The 16,996-nt window shown below is 52.5% G+C and overlaps 1 protein-coding gene across 4 annotated transcripts in view; it reads left to right on the top strand.

The window, feature by feature from the left end:
- Positions 1–16,996, top strand: part of LOC104692205 (protein CEPU-1) — a 352,613-nt gene that overhangs the window by 291,783 nt on the left and 43,834 nt on the right. For all 4 annotated transcript variants that reach the window (XM_039564741.1, XM_039564743.1, XM_039564742.1 and 1 more), the window contains one exon: positions 10,467–10,699. In XM_039564741.1, coding sequence (XP_039420675.1) covers positions 10,467–10,699 — 233 coding nt within the window. The remainder of the gene's footprint in view (positions 1–10,466; positions 10,700–16,996) is intronic.

The following is a 16,996-nucleotide window of genomic DNA, read 5'->3' as shown; positions in this document are numbered from 1 at the left end:
GCAGCCTCCAACATGAATGCTTATCACCGGCATGCGTGCAGCCAGCTGGGGGCAGCTGCCTCCCCGCCTCAACCTCGAGCGGGATCCACACTCTCCTGGCATTATTAATTACTCAAAGCTTGGTGTCCGAGACACCGATCGATACCACGGGTCTGCAGAGATAGGAGGCTCTGAGTGAGTGTGAGGGAGCTGGAGATAACCATCAGCCAGAAACGTGGTGGAGGCTGTTCCTGGCCAGGGAGGAGGCGAGGAGGAGCCTCTTGGCAGAGACCAGCACGTGTTTTCCAGTGACTTTGACGCTGGGATGTTATTTACTGGTGGAGGCAAACATGGTTGATATTGAATCTTGGCCTGGGGAAGGTCACGCCGTGAGGGTTGGACTGGTGATGGACACAGCAGCATTCCACAGGGTTTGCTGCAAAACTTACTGGGCATTTTTATTTTGTCTCAGGGGTGGCAGCAGCTGTTGGGAACACTGGGAAGGGAGGGAAGGAGCGCCACAAGTGTGATGAGAACATAGATAATGAAGGGAAAAGGGAAAGGAAATGTGAAGTGGCCCTTTAAATATGAGCCTCCAGAGCCCAGAGCCCAACTAGCTTTCCCTCAAGTATTCAAATGAGATTGCAGCATCAGATTGGTATGCATTAGGCTGGTCTCAATGAAAATTAACATGTAATTGCTTCAAATGAAGTAAGTGAGGAGGTAATCTGTTCTTAAATTGGATTCGCAGGATTTTGTGGTACCATAATGCAGCTGTGAAATGAAATATATTTTAAGGATGATGTCCTCAAGGGGAGAGGGAAGGACTGGGGGGGTCTTTCCTGGAAGGGTCCTTTCTCTCACTCCCTCTTTTGTTTCTGGTTTCATTAGTGCTGTTTTATAAATGAGGAGAGGGCTTTGGTGCCATGGCATGGCTGGAGAAGATCCCATTGCTTTTGGCTCCATCATGTTTCCTTCCTTGACATCACTCCTGTCCCTCCCTTCCACTTCCTGTGGTTCTTCACTTTCCTTGCTATGTCAATGCCTCTCCAGCCTCTTCTTTCAGGCACAAGTCCCCATCCCATTGTGATAGGAGTCATGAGATGAGCACTTGAACTTTGTTTATGTAGCAAACAACCTTCTGGTTAGGTGATGGGAGAAGATCTGGCTCTGTGGTGGGGTTTGTGTGTCTGTAAGAAGCTGCGTAGGTTCTTGTTAGGGAGCCAGGTTCTCTGAGGAGAGAGACGGCAGAGCAAGAGGCACAGCTTAGCTTCTTCTTTTGGCTGCTTGTGCTCTTCTGCCAAAGGAGAATCACCCTGTGACGCAGCCCAGCACTGCAAAGCTTCAGGATTCACCTCCAAAGGCTTGGGATGCCCCGCTCCTCCTACTCAGCGTTGAGTTGCTGGGACCACCTCTTTATTTTAATTTTAAGGATTTGCTGCTTGTCCTTGTTCTGTCTCTCCCCATCTCTCCCATATCTGGCAGCAGAAGCACGATGAGCTCGGGCGTCGTGGTGAAGATGCAATTAGAGCGTGAGGGAGAGCTGGTGTAGGAAGGCGATGTGGTAACCTGCAATTGTTCCCAGGCTAGAATTATAGGGGTGGTATGGTCGATAGAGACATAGTATATATAGACAGAGAATATATAGGTATTGTATATATAGATAGAGAATGGAGAGATGGATATATATAGATATGGTATACATGTATGTAGAATAGCAGCATACTTTTGCTACATGAAGCTGTGGCTGCCCCTGGATCCCTGGAAGTGTCCAAGGCCAGGTGGGATGGGGCTTGGAGCAGCCTGGGATAGTGGAAGGTGTCCCTGCCTGTGGCAGAGGATGGAACAAGATGATCTTTAAGGTCCTCTCCAACCCAGACCATTCCATGATCCCGTGTAGACCCAGCTGGTCAGCAGAAGGCAGTGGCAGTGCGAGTTCCCCAGCTCCTCTGTGTCCTGGGCAGCTCTGCCAGTGCCTTGAAAACCTGATCCCTGATCTTGTGCCCTTCCCTGGGCTGGTTTCGCTGTGTTGCCCCATCAGTGCCCTTCAGCCCTCTGTTTGCAGCACCTCTCTCTCCCTCTTGCCCCCTGCTCCTCCTCACAGAGCCCCTGGACTCGCAGCATCCTTCAGCAGCCTCCAATTCCCTTCTCCCTCTCTCTCCGCAGTCCTGGCAGAAAGCATTCACCCCTCACCGTTCCTGTTTTGTGCCTCAACTTCTAAGGAAAAGCCACTTCAGTGATAATTTCCCACTTGTGATAAGTTAAGTGCATCGCTTCCTTTGGAATACATTTTCAGTGCAGTTGAGCTCAGCAGTCCCTTGCCTGTGTGCGTAGTTAAATGCGCTCCTTTGCAGCCCGTTGGGGTGGATGGCATCGCTTTATTCCAGGGCCATTAGTGTCACTTGGCAAAGCAGAACTAGGATTTATTCCGGGGCACAGCTCGTAATTGAGCGAGTTCAGCGCCGGGGATCGGCACTGACTGCTGGGAGCGCAGCCGGCAGGAGCAGAGCAGGAGCTGCCGGAGGGGCTGAGGGATGGGGAGCTGGGGTGACTTGAGTGGCTCAGCCCGGTGCTAGTAGGTGGCAAAGGAGCATTTTTCTAGAGAGAAGTGCAGAGCAAGGAGAGAGATCCCTGTTCTTTTGGAGACAGAGAGAGACCTCCTCCTCCTCAGATGAGGAGATCTTGTTTTCCAGGGTTTACACTGCTCTGTAACACTTGGGGGAGAGGATGAGATCATTAGGGAGTTATTTTCTTCTTGTGGCATTTTCCACACCTTTTTTTGAAGCTGCCAGAGCCTGGACTAGGTTGATGCCCTCCCTGCAGGAGTGAGGATCCTTCCGTAGGCAACCCTGGAATACTGCCAGGGAAGGGGTGGCTGTCACTGAGGGCTGTTTGCCTGCTGCCATCCAGGAGCCTCCTATTCACTGCTTGGGATTTAGGAATGCAAAAAAGGAGAAAACGCTGAGGAATAGCTGTCCCAGAGCTCAGTGCAGGATCTTCCCTGGTGGTATCCATGTCATTTGTGAACCGGCCGTGCCCCCACACAGCTGCCCACAGGCGTTTTGGTGCTGGCATCAGCCCCGTCCCTGGTGCCATTAGCACTTCTGGAGGGCACCCGAGCAGATGGGCCAGGAACAGGCGCCGGTGGTGCCCCCACGGAGTCAGCCACAGCCGGGGTTAGGGACAGGCTTCCTGCCGCGCTCGGGGAGCCGCTGCCCTCATTGATGTTCTGTGGCACGCTCCAAGATGCCGAGATGGAAGATGCTACAGATGTGCGGAGCCCTGTTGTTAGCAGAGACAATAGGAGGATGAATAGAAAGGCTGGATGAGCCGAGCACGGAACTTGGAAAGGTGCTGGTGCACTGCTGCATTGCAGAGAGATAAAGACTTTTCCAGGCAAGCCATCCCTGCCGACTGCATCGCGATCTGCCCGCTCTGCACCAGCCCTCAGGGCCAGCACAGGGCTCTCCCGGGACCGTCAGGATGCTCACAGAGGTGTTCATGGGATCTCTGCCTGCTCCCTACCCTGCCTGCTCGGTCAGTGGGAGCTCCAGCTCTTTTTGCAGCTCTTCTTCCCTTCCCAGTCCGGTTTCCTCCTGTTTCCTTGGCATTTGCCAATAACCGTGTCTAAGGCAGCACACTGGGAGTTGTTTGCAGCTCTGCGAATCCCGGGCAGTGAACCAAGGCGGATCTTTTCGAGCCCAGTATTATTATTAATGTAATTAGTGTGAATCATTTGCATGTATAAACTTTCAATTGAGGAGATCAGGTACTTTATAAACATGAGTTAACTCACACTCCCTAGCAAGGAGGTGCCAGATATCTTTAAAGCTTTATGAAGGGAAGGAACTTGCACGAGCCAGTGGGAAACGCAGGACCTCCCAGCCCTGACTCCCTCTGCAGCAACCGACGTGGAACTGTCTGGGCAGGGAAGAGAGGGGGAAGCACAAAGGGGTTTTATTTTTCACTTCTGAGCACTGCTTTGACCAGCTCAGTGTGATTTTGAAGAGGCACTGGGGTGGCAGCTGATCTGAGGGCACCTCCTCACCCTGAAGCCTTTGGAGATGCTCTGGCTGCTGCGGGGGGAGGCGGGAGGAAGGCGCCAGCCCCAGCAGGGACCCTCCTTTCCTGCCAGACCCCGCTGCTGAGTTAATCATTGGGTCAGCTCCTGCCTGTCAGGCATCAGGCTCCCCATGCAGGAAAGAGGGTTTTTGGTCCTGTGAGCCGCCCTGGGCTGTGAAAAACTCCTCGGGCTGTGTCTTTGGTGGTGTCACATCAGTGGGAGCCCCAGGGATGCCCTCCAGCCAAACTTGCAGTGAGGGCGAGGATGGCTGGGCTGGTCCTGGGGAGCAGGTGAGGATGGGAATGCCAAGAACCTGATCACAGCCACTCGCCCAGCAGGGCTGAGCCTCCAGCCCCCATTAGAGTCCCTGGCTGAGCACTGGGGGCTTTCAGCAGCACTACACCTATGGACATTTTAATCCAGCAATCCAACTTCCACTCTGAATGTCTCCTGCATGGAGCCTGTGACCGGCACATCCAACCTTATCACCCAAGCTCCGTGGCCTGAGCTGGGTGTCCGTGCTCCAGCAGGATGGGATTACCGCTGGAGGAGGAGCACACGCTGTTCCCCACGCGTGTGGGTGCCCACGCGTGCCCTCGGTGTGCGCTCTGTCAGGGTGGTGTGCAGGGCAGCACTGCCCGGCCCTGGGGATGTGAGCAGACGGTGCTGCAGGGAGGGTGTGTGAGCCAGCCAGGCTGGGTGTGCATGGAGAGGGAGCAGATGCTGTAAATCCTGCTGGGGAAGGGCTTGGAGAAATTGCTGCTGCGTGACTTAGCCCAATACAGCAAAGAGAGAGAAACCAAACTGGGTTGTAACAATGAGGGGTTTGGCTTAATACTGGTTAGTTAAAGAGCTTTCAGACCATGTTCTATGTGATATCCACACCTCACACTGTCCTTGGCCTGCCCATCCCAGCCTTACAGGATTGTGGGCAGCACCTGTTCCAAGAAGCAGGGCACAATTTGACCCCAGCTTTCCCTTTGCTCAGGAATCGATGGGCAAAATTCTCTCCTAAACATCAGAGGAAAGTCTGTGAGACTGTGCCTGACTGGGATTGAGTTGTTCACAGCCTGGCCTTTAATTAATCCTAATAAATAACAATAAAATGTGATAATCACAGAAATAAATCTGAGATGTGGAGCTCTGCCTCCGGCGGCAGGCTGGTTTAGTTGATCATTTAGAGCTCAGCTGACGGTGCAGAGGCTGGAAGGTGATGTCTGGGACATGAGAAGCTGGGGCCAAGGCAGGGCCAGAGCATCTTGGCACCTTACCCAGCCTCAGTGGGAGGATTTGCACCCAATTTTCAGATAAACCCCAAACTTATTCCTGATGTCCAGCTTGGTTTAGCTCATAGCAGAGATAAAATGTTGGTGGTGTGGGATTGATTAAAAATCTGGAAGTGTGTGGGAATGGCTGAGTTAGACTGGGAAGAAAATGAAAAGACATCAGGGGATGCTGGATGGTGGATGTGGCACTTGGGGATGCGGGTTAGGGGTGGGCTTGGCAGTGCTGGGTTAATGGTTGGACTCAGTGATCTTAAAGGTCTTTTCCAACCTAAAGAATTCTAAGGTGGGTCGGTGCCGTTGTGAAATTCCACCAGGTGGCCTGGATTTGGGAAGGTGCTTTCTCTAGGGTGGGCATGCCATGAAAACTAGGTGGTGGTAGAAGGCGAAACGAGCCTGGGGAGGGTCAGTTTGGTACCAGCTCAGGTGTGCTGGGGTGAGCCAGGCTTAGCCATGTCCCTGCCTCCCCGTAATGAAGCCTGTACCCTGATAATTGTAATGAAAGCAGCAATCAGGTTGGTAATTTTGCTGAGCTCTTTTCAGTTCTAATTAACATTATTCATTTCTTGTGTGTCCTGCTGGGTTGAGACAATCTGTGCTCTCCAGCCCAGCCCTCTGGAACACCAGCAATCTGCGTAAGAGGCAACAAAAAAGTGTTGTGTGCCAATTACTACACTTCAGTAATTAAAAACCTCCTTCCCCCCACTGCCTGCCCACCTCCTCTCCTGTCATTTTTTGTGTGCAAACTCAAGAAAGCAAAGAGAGAAATTCAGGAGGGCATGTGCTATCTGTGTCTGCTCTGGCGTCGCAGGGAGGTGCTGGGGGCTGGATGCAGCGCAGGTGGGGATCAGTGGGCAGGGAACTCGGTGTCAGCACCCTGGTGCTTATTTATTCCTGGTACTTGTTTGTGAGGCTGTTTTGTCCCCACCGAGGGCTTTGTTGGCGTTTTCAGCCTGGCTCATCTTTGTGCTTGCTGGCAGAATCCTCGTGGTGCTGCTTTCCCTCTGAGCGCGGTCCCTGCAGCCAGGTGGGCTGTTGGCTTCACCTCTGGGGCCCTTTGGCTGCACGAGCTCAACCCTCAGGCTGTGGGAATGTTTGGGAGTGCTGGTTCAGGGGAGAGTGGCCTGCCCCTAATGGACCAACTTGATGGAAGAAGGTGGGTAACAAAGCCAGGAAGTTTTGGCTGGGGGAGATGTTGACAGATCTGGAAGGGGCAGCACCAGCCTGTGTCCCTTTGTACCCACCACACGTCATTGACTGGGGAGTACAGGGCAAGGGATGAGCAGGGGGGCTGGTACAGGTAGGGAGGATGCAGATGTGCAGCTCTCACCTCTGCTCAGCGCGTGTAACTGTCTTAAAATGCCCAAATTTGTGGTAATTTTGAGGTGCCATGGGAAGCCGCAGGGAGCAGAGGGTCTGGTGCACCGTGAGGAGCTGCCTCGCCCTACAAACCATCCCTGCCTGCCCCAGGACGATGCGGCAGTGGTGAGTTAGGCAGCGTTCCCATGTCCCAGAGGAGAAACCCTGAGGCTTGGGACTCTGCGTTTATTGGGAAGGAAGCAGCAGAGAGAGGCAGCAGTATCCAGAGCAGTATCATCTCCTCCTTGTGCTGGCGCACAGCAGTTTTTCATCTTCCTGGAGGAGAAGTCCTTGCTGTCTGAGCCGGAATGGAACAAGGATTAAGGATTTTGAGAGACAAAATTACCTCATCTATGCTTAATTGTTTTTAGATCATCTTTTTGGAGGCAAGCACTGCTTTCCGGCACCCCAAAGACCTCTCCCTCCCCTCCTTCCCTGGCACATCACGGGGTGAGAGGGGAAGTGAGAGCTTCCAGAGAGGTGGAGGAGGCATCCCAAGGCTTTGCACTTTGCCAGGAGCGGGGTGGGAAGAGGGGAGGCTGTGGGCTCGGCAGTGGCTTTGCTCTCCACCTGTGCGTGGAGCGTGGCTTCCTGGCCAAAGCCAAAGGCTTTCCGCTCGGCTGCCTGTGTGTGGGAGAGGAGGCTTCCCATCCCTGCGCCGGGCTGCTGGAGAGAGGAGCTGCTGGAGGAGGGAAGGAGGAGCAGATGGAGGGGCTGGAAGAGCATCGGGTCGCTGTGATGAGCCCTGGCCACGGGGACCCCGACCGGCGCTTGTGCGAGCAGGAGCAGGAGGAGCAGGAGAAGCAGGAGCAGGAGGAGCAGGAGGAGCAGGAGCAGGAGGAGCAGGAGCAGGAGGAGCAGGAGCAGGAGAAGCAGGAGCAGGAGGAGCAGGAGGAGCAGGAGCAGGAGGAGCAGGCTGAGTGCGGTGCTTGGAAGCAGCTCGGGAAAGAGCACAACTGCCAATCCCTAAACAGCCCAGTGCATCCAGAGGCCAAAGCGCCTCTTCCCCAGGAGCTGCTGCTGTGCTTTATTTTCTATTTTCTATATATATATAGGCTCAGGAGCTTTAAGAGGCAGGGAAGAATATAAAGTAACAGCTTGAAGCTTGCCGATCCTAGGGACAGGGAAGCGTGTCTGGGTGATAAGGAGAGATTGTGCCCGGGTGCTGTGAAGGGCGAAAGCACTTATTCCACTGTTGCCTCATGCGTTACCTGAGCCCCGTTGCTTTTCAAAAGCACTTAAATGCCCACGTGATAGAGGGAATGCTTGGGTTGCACACTGTCTGGCTCCATTATTATCCAAGGATCTCCAAGCTGATGCATTTCATAAAGAAAACTGGCGTGGAGGAGGAGAGAAGAATTATATATTTTTAGTTCAGCCTGCTTACAGTTCCTCAAGGTAATGTCCGCAGAGGGGACTGGTTGAGAAATTCAAGTCACGTCTGGCTTCTCATCACCCAGCCCTGGACACCCCTGTATTTGTGCAGAACCACCACCACAGGAGCCTATTTCATGGTAGCAGAGCCAAACACCAAATATCCACTTCATTTTGTTTGTGCCCCATAGGTCTGAGCTACCAGCAGAGATGAGATTTGGAGTTCAATAGACTAAACCCATCCTCTGGGAAGAAATCTCCAGTTTAATTCCACTTGTGCAACTCAACTCTCAGGCCTTTTACTCAAGTTGTAATGCAGCTGAGAGCAAGAGCCGAGTTCTTGGTGTTCAGCCCAGACCGAATCTATTCTTTTTTTAATGTAGATCATAAAAATCTGCTCACATTTAATTTATTATTATCGTAATATCATTATGGAACAGTAGTAAAATTGTTTAATTTATTGGATGTTTTTCACACCAGAGAGGGAGGATGGAGCAGCAGTTGGGTACAGGCCAATCAGGGGTGTCCTGTGCTGCAGACAACACGTCTCACCTTGGGCACGTCTCCTCTGCCACTCCTAACCCCCGAAAGTTGTGTGTTGAGGCTGGGTGGGTTATTTTGGCTTCTCCTGTAATCATGGAGCCAAAGAGGTTCCAAAAAGAGGCTGAATGAGACGAGACAACTTGTCCCCAGGTGGGTACCTGTGTCTTCCCTGGCATCAGTAGTGGGTACAGGAAGAGAAGTCTCCCATTGCAGAATCATTAAGGTTGGAAAAGCCTCTAAGATCAGTCCAACCATTCCCCTGCACTCCCAGGTCCTCCACTAACCCATGCCCCAAGCGCCACATCTACGTGGCTTTTAGATCCCGCCAGTGACTCCAGCACTGCTCTGGGCAGCCTGTGCCAGGGCTTGACCACCCTTTCAGTGAAGAAACGTTCCCTAATATCCAATCTAAACCTTCCCTGGTGCAACTTGAGGCCATTTCCTCTTGTCCTATTGCCTTTTACCTGGGAGAAAGGATGAATCCCCACCCAAAGGAGGCTGTAAGGACCCCCAGTAAGGAGACAGCTCACCCAGAGAAAGGACACACTCCCTGAAAGTGTTCAAGACAAGTCCACATGGCACAGATATACCCATGCTTGCCATTACCTCCCCTGTTAGTGCAGCCTGGCGCGTGGAGCCCGTTAAGTCTCCTACATTCCTTGAAGTCGCCCCATGCAAGAGCTCCCAGAGGCGCTGCTCTCTCTCAGTGCCTCCCACGGTAATTTGTGTCCCAACGACTGCGCAAGCGATGAAGTAGTTTGGGGAAGAATATAAACAGTGGATCTGAGGCTGAGTGGTTTATGCAGGGACGTTATCCTCTGGAGCCAGCATCCAGCAAAGCGCGGCTAAGTCCCGATGGCTCCGTAATCCCAAACTTCCTCGGAGAGAAGCAGGGGTTTAGCTGGCTGGGAGGGGTGCAAGTTTCTGCTGTTTAGAGAAGCTCTTGATGCTTATCTGGAGATTATTTGTAGCAATAGGAGGATTCAAACCTGGCTTGGGGACACGGGGATGAGGCCAGCAGAAACCTTTGGGAGGAGCAAGACCAATCCCAGTTAATGTTGACAGGAAAATAATCTCCTTCAGGATCAAAATAATTTCTACGTTTGCACTGTGTTGTCTCCAGGGGAAACTCAGGTGCTTATTGAGGCTGAATACAGAGGATTTCTACCTCCAAAACATCCCTGGATAAGTGAAATGCTCAGCTGGGGTGAGGTGCACAAGTGAGGGAGGTGCAGCGATGCGGCTGATGGGTATGGAAGGAAGAGCTGTCAGAGGGGACAAATGGTCGGATGCTCGAGGCTTCTCTTTAGGGGTGTGTGTGTCAGAGCTGGCTTTCTCCAAAGATAAATTTCCCTTGCTCCTTTGTGAAGCAGTGAAGTGCTGCTTTCCCAGCACCACTTTGCATTTCTTAGTCCAGCTGCAGGGATGCGAAGGTCTGCAGAGGGAACGGCAGGTGATGGGTTTGGGCAGGAAGTAACAACCTGCACCCCCCCAAAAAAAGTGTGGACTTGAGGTGGAGGTTTGGGCTCAGGTCTGTTTGTCTGGAAGTTTGCAAAAGAATAAACAGGAATGGAGGAGTGAAAGGCTGGTACTGGGTGGCTCTGACCGCCCTGCATCTGAAAACCCCGTGAAGCTCTTGGGCAAATGTCTGGAGCTGCCGGTTTAGATGGATATCGGTGCCCTGAGCACCGCAGGGAAAGTGCTGACCTTGTCCTCTTTGGACACTGAAAGCACTTGGTCTCTGAAAGTGCTGCTGACAGCAAAGCTAAAAATAGTGCCAGGAGGACCAGGAGGGCTGGAAGGGAGGAAGGGAGGGAGAGCGCCCAAGAGCAGCGCACTGATGGGTCACCTCTGCCTCTCTCCAGGTGCTCCGTGGACAACCGGGTGACCCGAGTGGCCTGGCTGAACCGCAGCAGCATCCTCTATGCCGGCAATGACAAGTGGTGCTTGGACCCTCGGGTGGTGCTCCTGGCCAACACCAAAACCCAGTACAGCATCCAGATCCAGGATGTGGATGTGTACGATGAGGGCCCCTACACCTGCTCCGTGCAGACAGACAATCACCCCAAGACATCACGTGTCCATCTCATCGTGCAAGGTAAGACGAAGGGAGTTTGTAGAGGGGTTGGGCTTGGGATTTTTCTCTCTGTTCCTTTTGCGCTGGTGTCTTCTCCTCCCATTGCTCCTACATCGAGCATGTGACACAGCTCGGTGCAGGTGGAGAGGCTAATCCACAAGCTTGGATCGTCCCAAGCTGGGTAATGAATTTCACAGAATCAGAGAACTCTGAGCTGGAAGGGACCCACGAGGATCATGGAGTCCGACTCCTGGCCCTGCACCCCTGTACAGCACCGTCCCCAAGAGTTACACCATGTGTCCGAGGGTATTCTCCAAACGCTTCTTGAACTCTGTCAGGCGTGGTTTTATCCGACTTCCCTGATATAATCCCAGGGCTCTGATACAGGCAGCTCTGCATCCTGACACACTCACTGGCAAACCCACAGTGCTGTTTGTTGTTATTGGTTTTTGATGTTTTTTTGTTTTCCAAGCTGGAGGCATTGCTTGAAGTAAAACTTGTGTTGGGGGAAAAGAGAGAGCTGGCAGATTGTGTGCTTTCTGGGGGTGTGTGTATGCCTAGCAACAATATGTGTTTGTGTGTTGAAATTCCGTACTTCTGGAGGAGGAAGAGGAGGAGAAAGGCCAGCACAGGGTGCTGGAGCAGTTTTGGTGGCTAAGTGGGTGCCTACGTGTGCTCTTCAGCAAGTGTGTGAGCACACACGGCCTCTTGAGAGCAGACAGGCAGGCGTGGCCACATGCGATGGTCAAGCAGGTGGACATTCGTGGAAGATAGATCCTGTGTCCATGTGGCAGGACATGAGCTGGACAAGGGGGAGCCTTGCGAAGGGACACACGGAGCCTGATGAGCTCTTAGGCTGGGGGAAGATTAATGGAAAATTTCTAATCCTTTGCTAGCAACCGTTTTTTTCCTGCTGCTTCTTCTGTGATTTGGCCAGGAGCCCTCTTAACATGACACACCAGCTTGAGTATTGGAATCTCGTCTCGGGCTAATTTTCGAATGCTGATTGGTGTATTGATTTGGAAACAAGCTGGGTTAAAAAGGCATTGGTCTTGTACACAGAGTCGGGTTGAGCTAATCCGCCGTCGATATTCCAGGCCTGAGCACTATTGACAGCCTAATGAATAGAAGTGGGGAAAAAACCCAGACTCAGGGCCTTTATTTTCCCTCTTCCCTCCCTTTTCATTTTCCCTTTCCTCTTCAAGCAATCAAGCTGACTAACCAGAGCCAGACTTTTTCCATCTCCATTAAGTGCGGAGGGGAAGCGGATGCATTGCCAGTCCCGGTTCTGGCTGTTTATCTTGCAATCTCTTATTACCTGCCTGAGTTTCTTAAGCTAAAGTCGATCACCAGCAAGTTCTGAAGTCGCTATCAGATGCTGGGGTGATGCAGGACAATTTCTATCTGTTCTCTTCTGATTCCCATTTCCTGACCTAAATTTCCTGTATCACCAGACATCCAGGCCCATCCCTCCCGTGTCTCGCTGTATCATTAGGAAGAGATATTTGGGTGCTGCAGGAAAAGGTCAGAGCTTAACTCCTTGCAGCGGTTAAGTACGGGATGATTCAGGGATGGGCTCAGTCCTGTAATGTGCTGACGATCCTCGTGCTGCCGGCAGAAATTCCGGCTCTGGAGAGTGAGCCCCCTAATTTGAAGAGCAGTTCTTTGGCTCACCCAGCCCTTTCTCAGAGCAGGACATGAAAGTGACTATCATGTCCAATTAAAGGGAAACCTGCCTTAATGACCTTGATGAAAATTGGACTGGGGTGACAGGATTAACTCTCCTGCCTTGGAAAATGGGCCCTATAAATATGTATTCTGGAATAATCCTGTCCAACACGACATTCAGCTTGTGGGAGGTGGCGCTTATTGCCCCTCCCAGGAAAGCAGGGTGGCTAAGCACCACATTTCAGGGATGTGCCAAGTTCAGCACATGGCCCTGGGACATTTTGCCCCTTCCTGCAGCTTGGTAGGAAAGGGGAGGTGGTGTGAGGAGGTGGGAAAGGGGGTGTCTCCTTTTAAACAGGTTTAGCCAGGAAGAGGGAGGTGTGCAGGTTGCTCTAAGCAGGTCCTGACGTTCCCCTTGCTGCGCCAGGAAAGGGCCTGGGGGCACGGCTCTGGAGGCAGGAGCACTGCAGCCTCTCAGGATGCAATTAAATCGTGCCCCGGGGCAGGCTGTGCTCTCCAAAGGGACTGGCTGCAGGGGGGGCAAGGAGCTCTTCCCCTTCCAGCCACGATTCCAGCAGCCTGCTGCTCCCCCAGGCAAGCAGGATGGGTGCGTATCAGCCAGGCCCAGACACTCGCAGCCTGTGCCTGCATCCCTCCTTCTCCCCAGGGCTAGGGGATATCGCTGGGAAACAGCCATGGATGGAGGGCATCCGTGGTTTTGGCCAAGGGCTGCTGGAGAGAAGCAGAGCTATGGGAGGGGGGAGGAGCAAAAAACAGGAGAGGGATAGGGGTGGGAGAAGGAGCTTCCTTTAGAGTATGAGGGTTGGGAATGGTCCCCAAGGAGAGAATCGGGTAGAGACACCCAGAACTGAGGATGCCCATGCTGCGGCAGGGGGTGAGCTGCACATTTATTTCTAGGTTGGCTCCATTGGATGGCCGAAATCCCAAAATAGGTGGGGAGAAGGCACCTCGAGAGCTAATTTATCCTGTCCCCCTGCAAGCAGGCAGAGGCCTCGCTGCCAAGCATATGTGAAAGCTATTCTTGAAAATCTTTAACAAAGCAGGTTCTTCAGTCTCCCCAGACAATCTATTCTACTGCTTTGCTACCTTTTTAATTAGAAAATGTATAGCTAATATCTAACTTAAACCTTCTTTGTTGCAAATGAAGTGGAGTTTTTCTCAGCCTATTCCCAGTGGATCTGGAGAACAATTGATCAGTGTCCTCTGTAATAACCTTTTGCTTTTTGGGAAGGTTGTTATCCCTGTGCCCCTTAGCTGCCTTCTTTCTGAAACCATCCAAGCTCTGTTTCTCCCACCTTTCCTCATTGGCCAGGCTTTCAGAAACACTTGTCAGTCTTGAAATCTTGGTACAAAAGGGAAAAGGTGATTGCTGCTGATCCAGGAATAGCAGGTCGGTGCCTCTGTGCTAATGTGGGACAAATGAGCTCAGGAATGAGACAACAGACCCTTGGCACCAAATGCACCAGAGTTCAGACCTCCTATTTTGGGGGCTGCTCTAAATGGGGTCAGGCTGGTGGTGCCAAGCTGATGTCAGCCAACAACAGAGCTGCCAAAGGGATAAGGAGGCTCTTAGCACCTGGATCTCTCCTGGAGAGGTGCTCCCAGATTACAGACAGGCCTAAAGCAAGCAGCTCAGGGAGCATCCCTGTCATCTGCAGGGTCTGGAAGGTGGTCCCACTCCTTCAGCACTCATTCCTTCTTAGGAGGAGTTGCCATAAAACCAGACAAAGCACCAGGAAGCAGCACTGCCTGTGTTTGCAGGAATCTGCCTTGGACCTTGCAGGGAGAGTGAAATGTTTCTGGGAGTAAATCCTAGAGAAACAAAAATGCAGGGAAGCCCCACTTGCAATAGGCAAGCTGTGAACCTGGAGGGGAGCAGACACCCAGAGCATGGAAGAGGATTTAGGTCCCACTGACCTCCAAGGAGCGATGCTTTCCCTTCCTCTCCTCTCCTATATCCCACTCCAGTTTCCTTAGCGAGTCCTACTTCTGGCAGCATCATCTCAGGCGCAGCCTCCCCCTTCTCCCTGCTGCCTGCAGGACATTTGAGCTACTTAAGCCATTCTCCGGGTCCCTGGGTTTAAAGGAGAGAGAGGAGAGAGGAGGAGAAGGATGATATCTGGAAAGCTCTTATTTGTATTGATAATAAGCCGTCTCCAATGCGTGCCTGCAAAACACTCCCACTGCCTTGTAAGATGCATTAAGGGAAGTTGGCCTTATCTCGGTGCGGGAAATGGACTTGGAGAAGGAGGCACAGAGCCTGCCAGAGTTTAATCTCACTTAGGCACACGAATTTGCATGATAGAAAATGGTGGAATTTTAGTGCTTAAAAAGAAAGAAAGAAGGGAAAAAAAAAAAAAAGGCAAAAGCAGGCAACTGGGGGATATTAGCGATTTCCCCGCTTCTTTATCAGTTTCCCTGGCCCTATCTGGCTCTTGCTGTTGTCACTGGAGCAACTAATCACCCCTCCCCTTTTGTTTGGTGTAAATGAGTTTTCCCCACTCCTTCCTGAGCCCAGGTTAATCTTCAAATCCCTGCCTTTGTCTGGGAGCTAATTACCTGCTCAGCGGAGTCGGGGGGCTGCGGGCACAAGTGGCAGAGGGTGGCGGGGGGCAGAGGTGGCAGTGCCGGTGGCACCTGTCCCTGCACGGGGAGCAGCTCTGCCAAGGTCTGTGCCTGCGAGATAAAGCCACCAGTGGGGCTGCGGTGCCCGAGCTTTGTTTCAACCACCAAACTCTGCCCAATTAATTTTCCTTTGATGCCACAAGCCCCTTTCACTCGTGGGACAACAAGGAGAACTTTTTATGGCTGTTTTTCCGCCTGGGTGCCCGGGAAACGCCTTTGCTGTGAGCAGAGTGGCTGGGAGGAACGCTCAGTCCCTGAAGTCATCATCACCTTACCTGTGGGGCTGAGCCTGTCCCCTGTGCCACCAATGCTACCGATTCCGGGAGCAAGGAGGGACAAAGGGATTTGCCCACCAGTGGCAGAGGATGTGCAGACATTGGTCACGTTTGAAGCCATGGGCTTGGAGTTTCACACTGGGCGAGATACTCCCCCTGCTTCTGGCACGGATTTACTGGTGTGTCCACACATTTCTCCCCGTGGGAGCAGCTGTTCCTTCTAGAAGCAAAAACAAGTTTAGATGATAGCTCCTAAAAGGCACAGGGGAGCTGGGAGAGCCTCCCCAAAGCAGTGGAGGGGAGGAAACCAGTGGCACGAAATGGAAATCCTCCCTCACTTCGCCTGCGCTCTCGGCTCCTTTGACTGATGTGTTCCTTCCCATCTCCCTTCTGTTGCTGATCACCGTCCCTCTGCCAAAGCATCTTTGCCTTTTGTATCAGGGCTCTTGTGGAGGACTGAAGGTCTCCCATACGCTCTCACGCACTGGCCTAGTTTTTGGCTCTTTATCCTCATTTTGCTCTGCCCTTGGGGAGCATCTCTGCAGGTCCCACATCCATTACTGCCCCTGGATCTCTCCATCTCCCCCACACCCCCAGATCTCAGCCCTTGCTTCTCCGGGATGTGCTTGTCCATGTTCCCCTGTGGAGTGGCCTCATACCCGGCCAGGCTCCCTCCAGCCTCCCCAAAGTCACTTGACCTCTTTGCAAATCAGTTTAACATCTGTGAGGCAGAGATAATAATTGTCACCTACTTCACAGGGGGGTTGATGAGGATTAATTCATTAATGTCGACAGAGGTCTTTGAAGATGGAACGCGCTATCTGAGAGCTAAACGTTATTATTAATTAGCAATTAAATCATGGGGTGGGAGCAGGGGGGAAAAGAGACTCCAGAGTCTGTACTGTGAAAGAATTTGCTCTGGGCTCGCATTCTGCCCTTGCTGCAGCTTCAGGCTGCCCCAGTTTCATGTCCTGCTGCTACTGGAGGGAGCCAGGCATGCTGCATCCCACTGGGAATGTGTCCCACCCTGCTGCTCCTTCCCAGAGCTTGTGGATGAGCCCACTGGTGTAAGAGTGGGAGGGATGGGGAGGTGAAGAGTGCTCAAGTGAGTTAACGTTGTTAGAAAGAGGGCAACTTGGTAATGGAGAGGTTGGGATGAAGGGAAGGCATAGAATCCCTGAGTGGTTTGGGTAGGAAGGGACTTTAAAGCCCATCCAGTCCCACCCTGTGCCATGGACAGGGACACCTCCCACTATCCCAGGCTGCTCCAAGCCCCGTCCGACCTGGCCTTGGACATTTCCAGGGATGGGGCAGCCACAGCTTCTCTGGGCAACCCGTGCTACCCCACCCTCATTGTAAAAAACTTCATCCTTATATCTACTCTGTATCAACCTTTTTCAATTTCAAACCATTCCCTCAAGGCATCCTCTGGCCTTGCCTGGCACCCCAGCGATGAAGCGGGCCAGGCACCGCCAGACCCATGGGAGGATGTATCCTGTTCCCAAGGAGGAATAATTGGCAGGAGACTAGAGCAGAGGAGAAGGAAGCTCCAGTGATTCATAGGACACACAGAGCGGTTTCATTTCCTTCCTGTTTTTCTTTCTCGCGTCCACCCAGGCTGTGGCTAATTCCTCTCTGTCTCCCCGGTGAAGTGCTGATGCTGTAGTCCAGTGTGTCGCTGGGTTCCCTCGGGCAGCACTAACACCAGTCCTTTGTGGTCCCCTGCAGC

The sequence above is a fragment of the Corvus cornix genome, chromosome 24 (genome assembly GCF_000738735.6).
Source record: "Corvus cornix cornix isolate S_Up_H32 chromosome 24, ASM73873v5, whole genome shotgun sequence".
Lineage (NCBI taxonomy): Eukaryota > Metazoa > Chordata > Aves > Passeriformes > Corvidae > Corvus > Corvus cornix.
The sequence above is the reverse complement of the archived record's forward strand: the minus strand, read 5'-3'. Positions and strand labels throughout refer to the sequence as shown.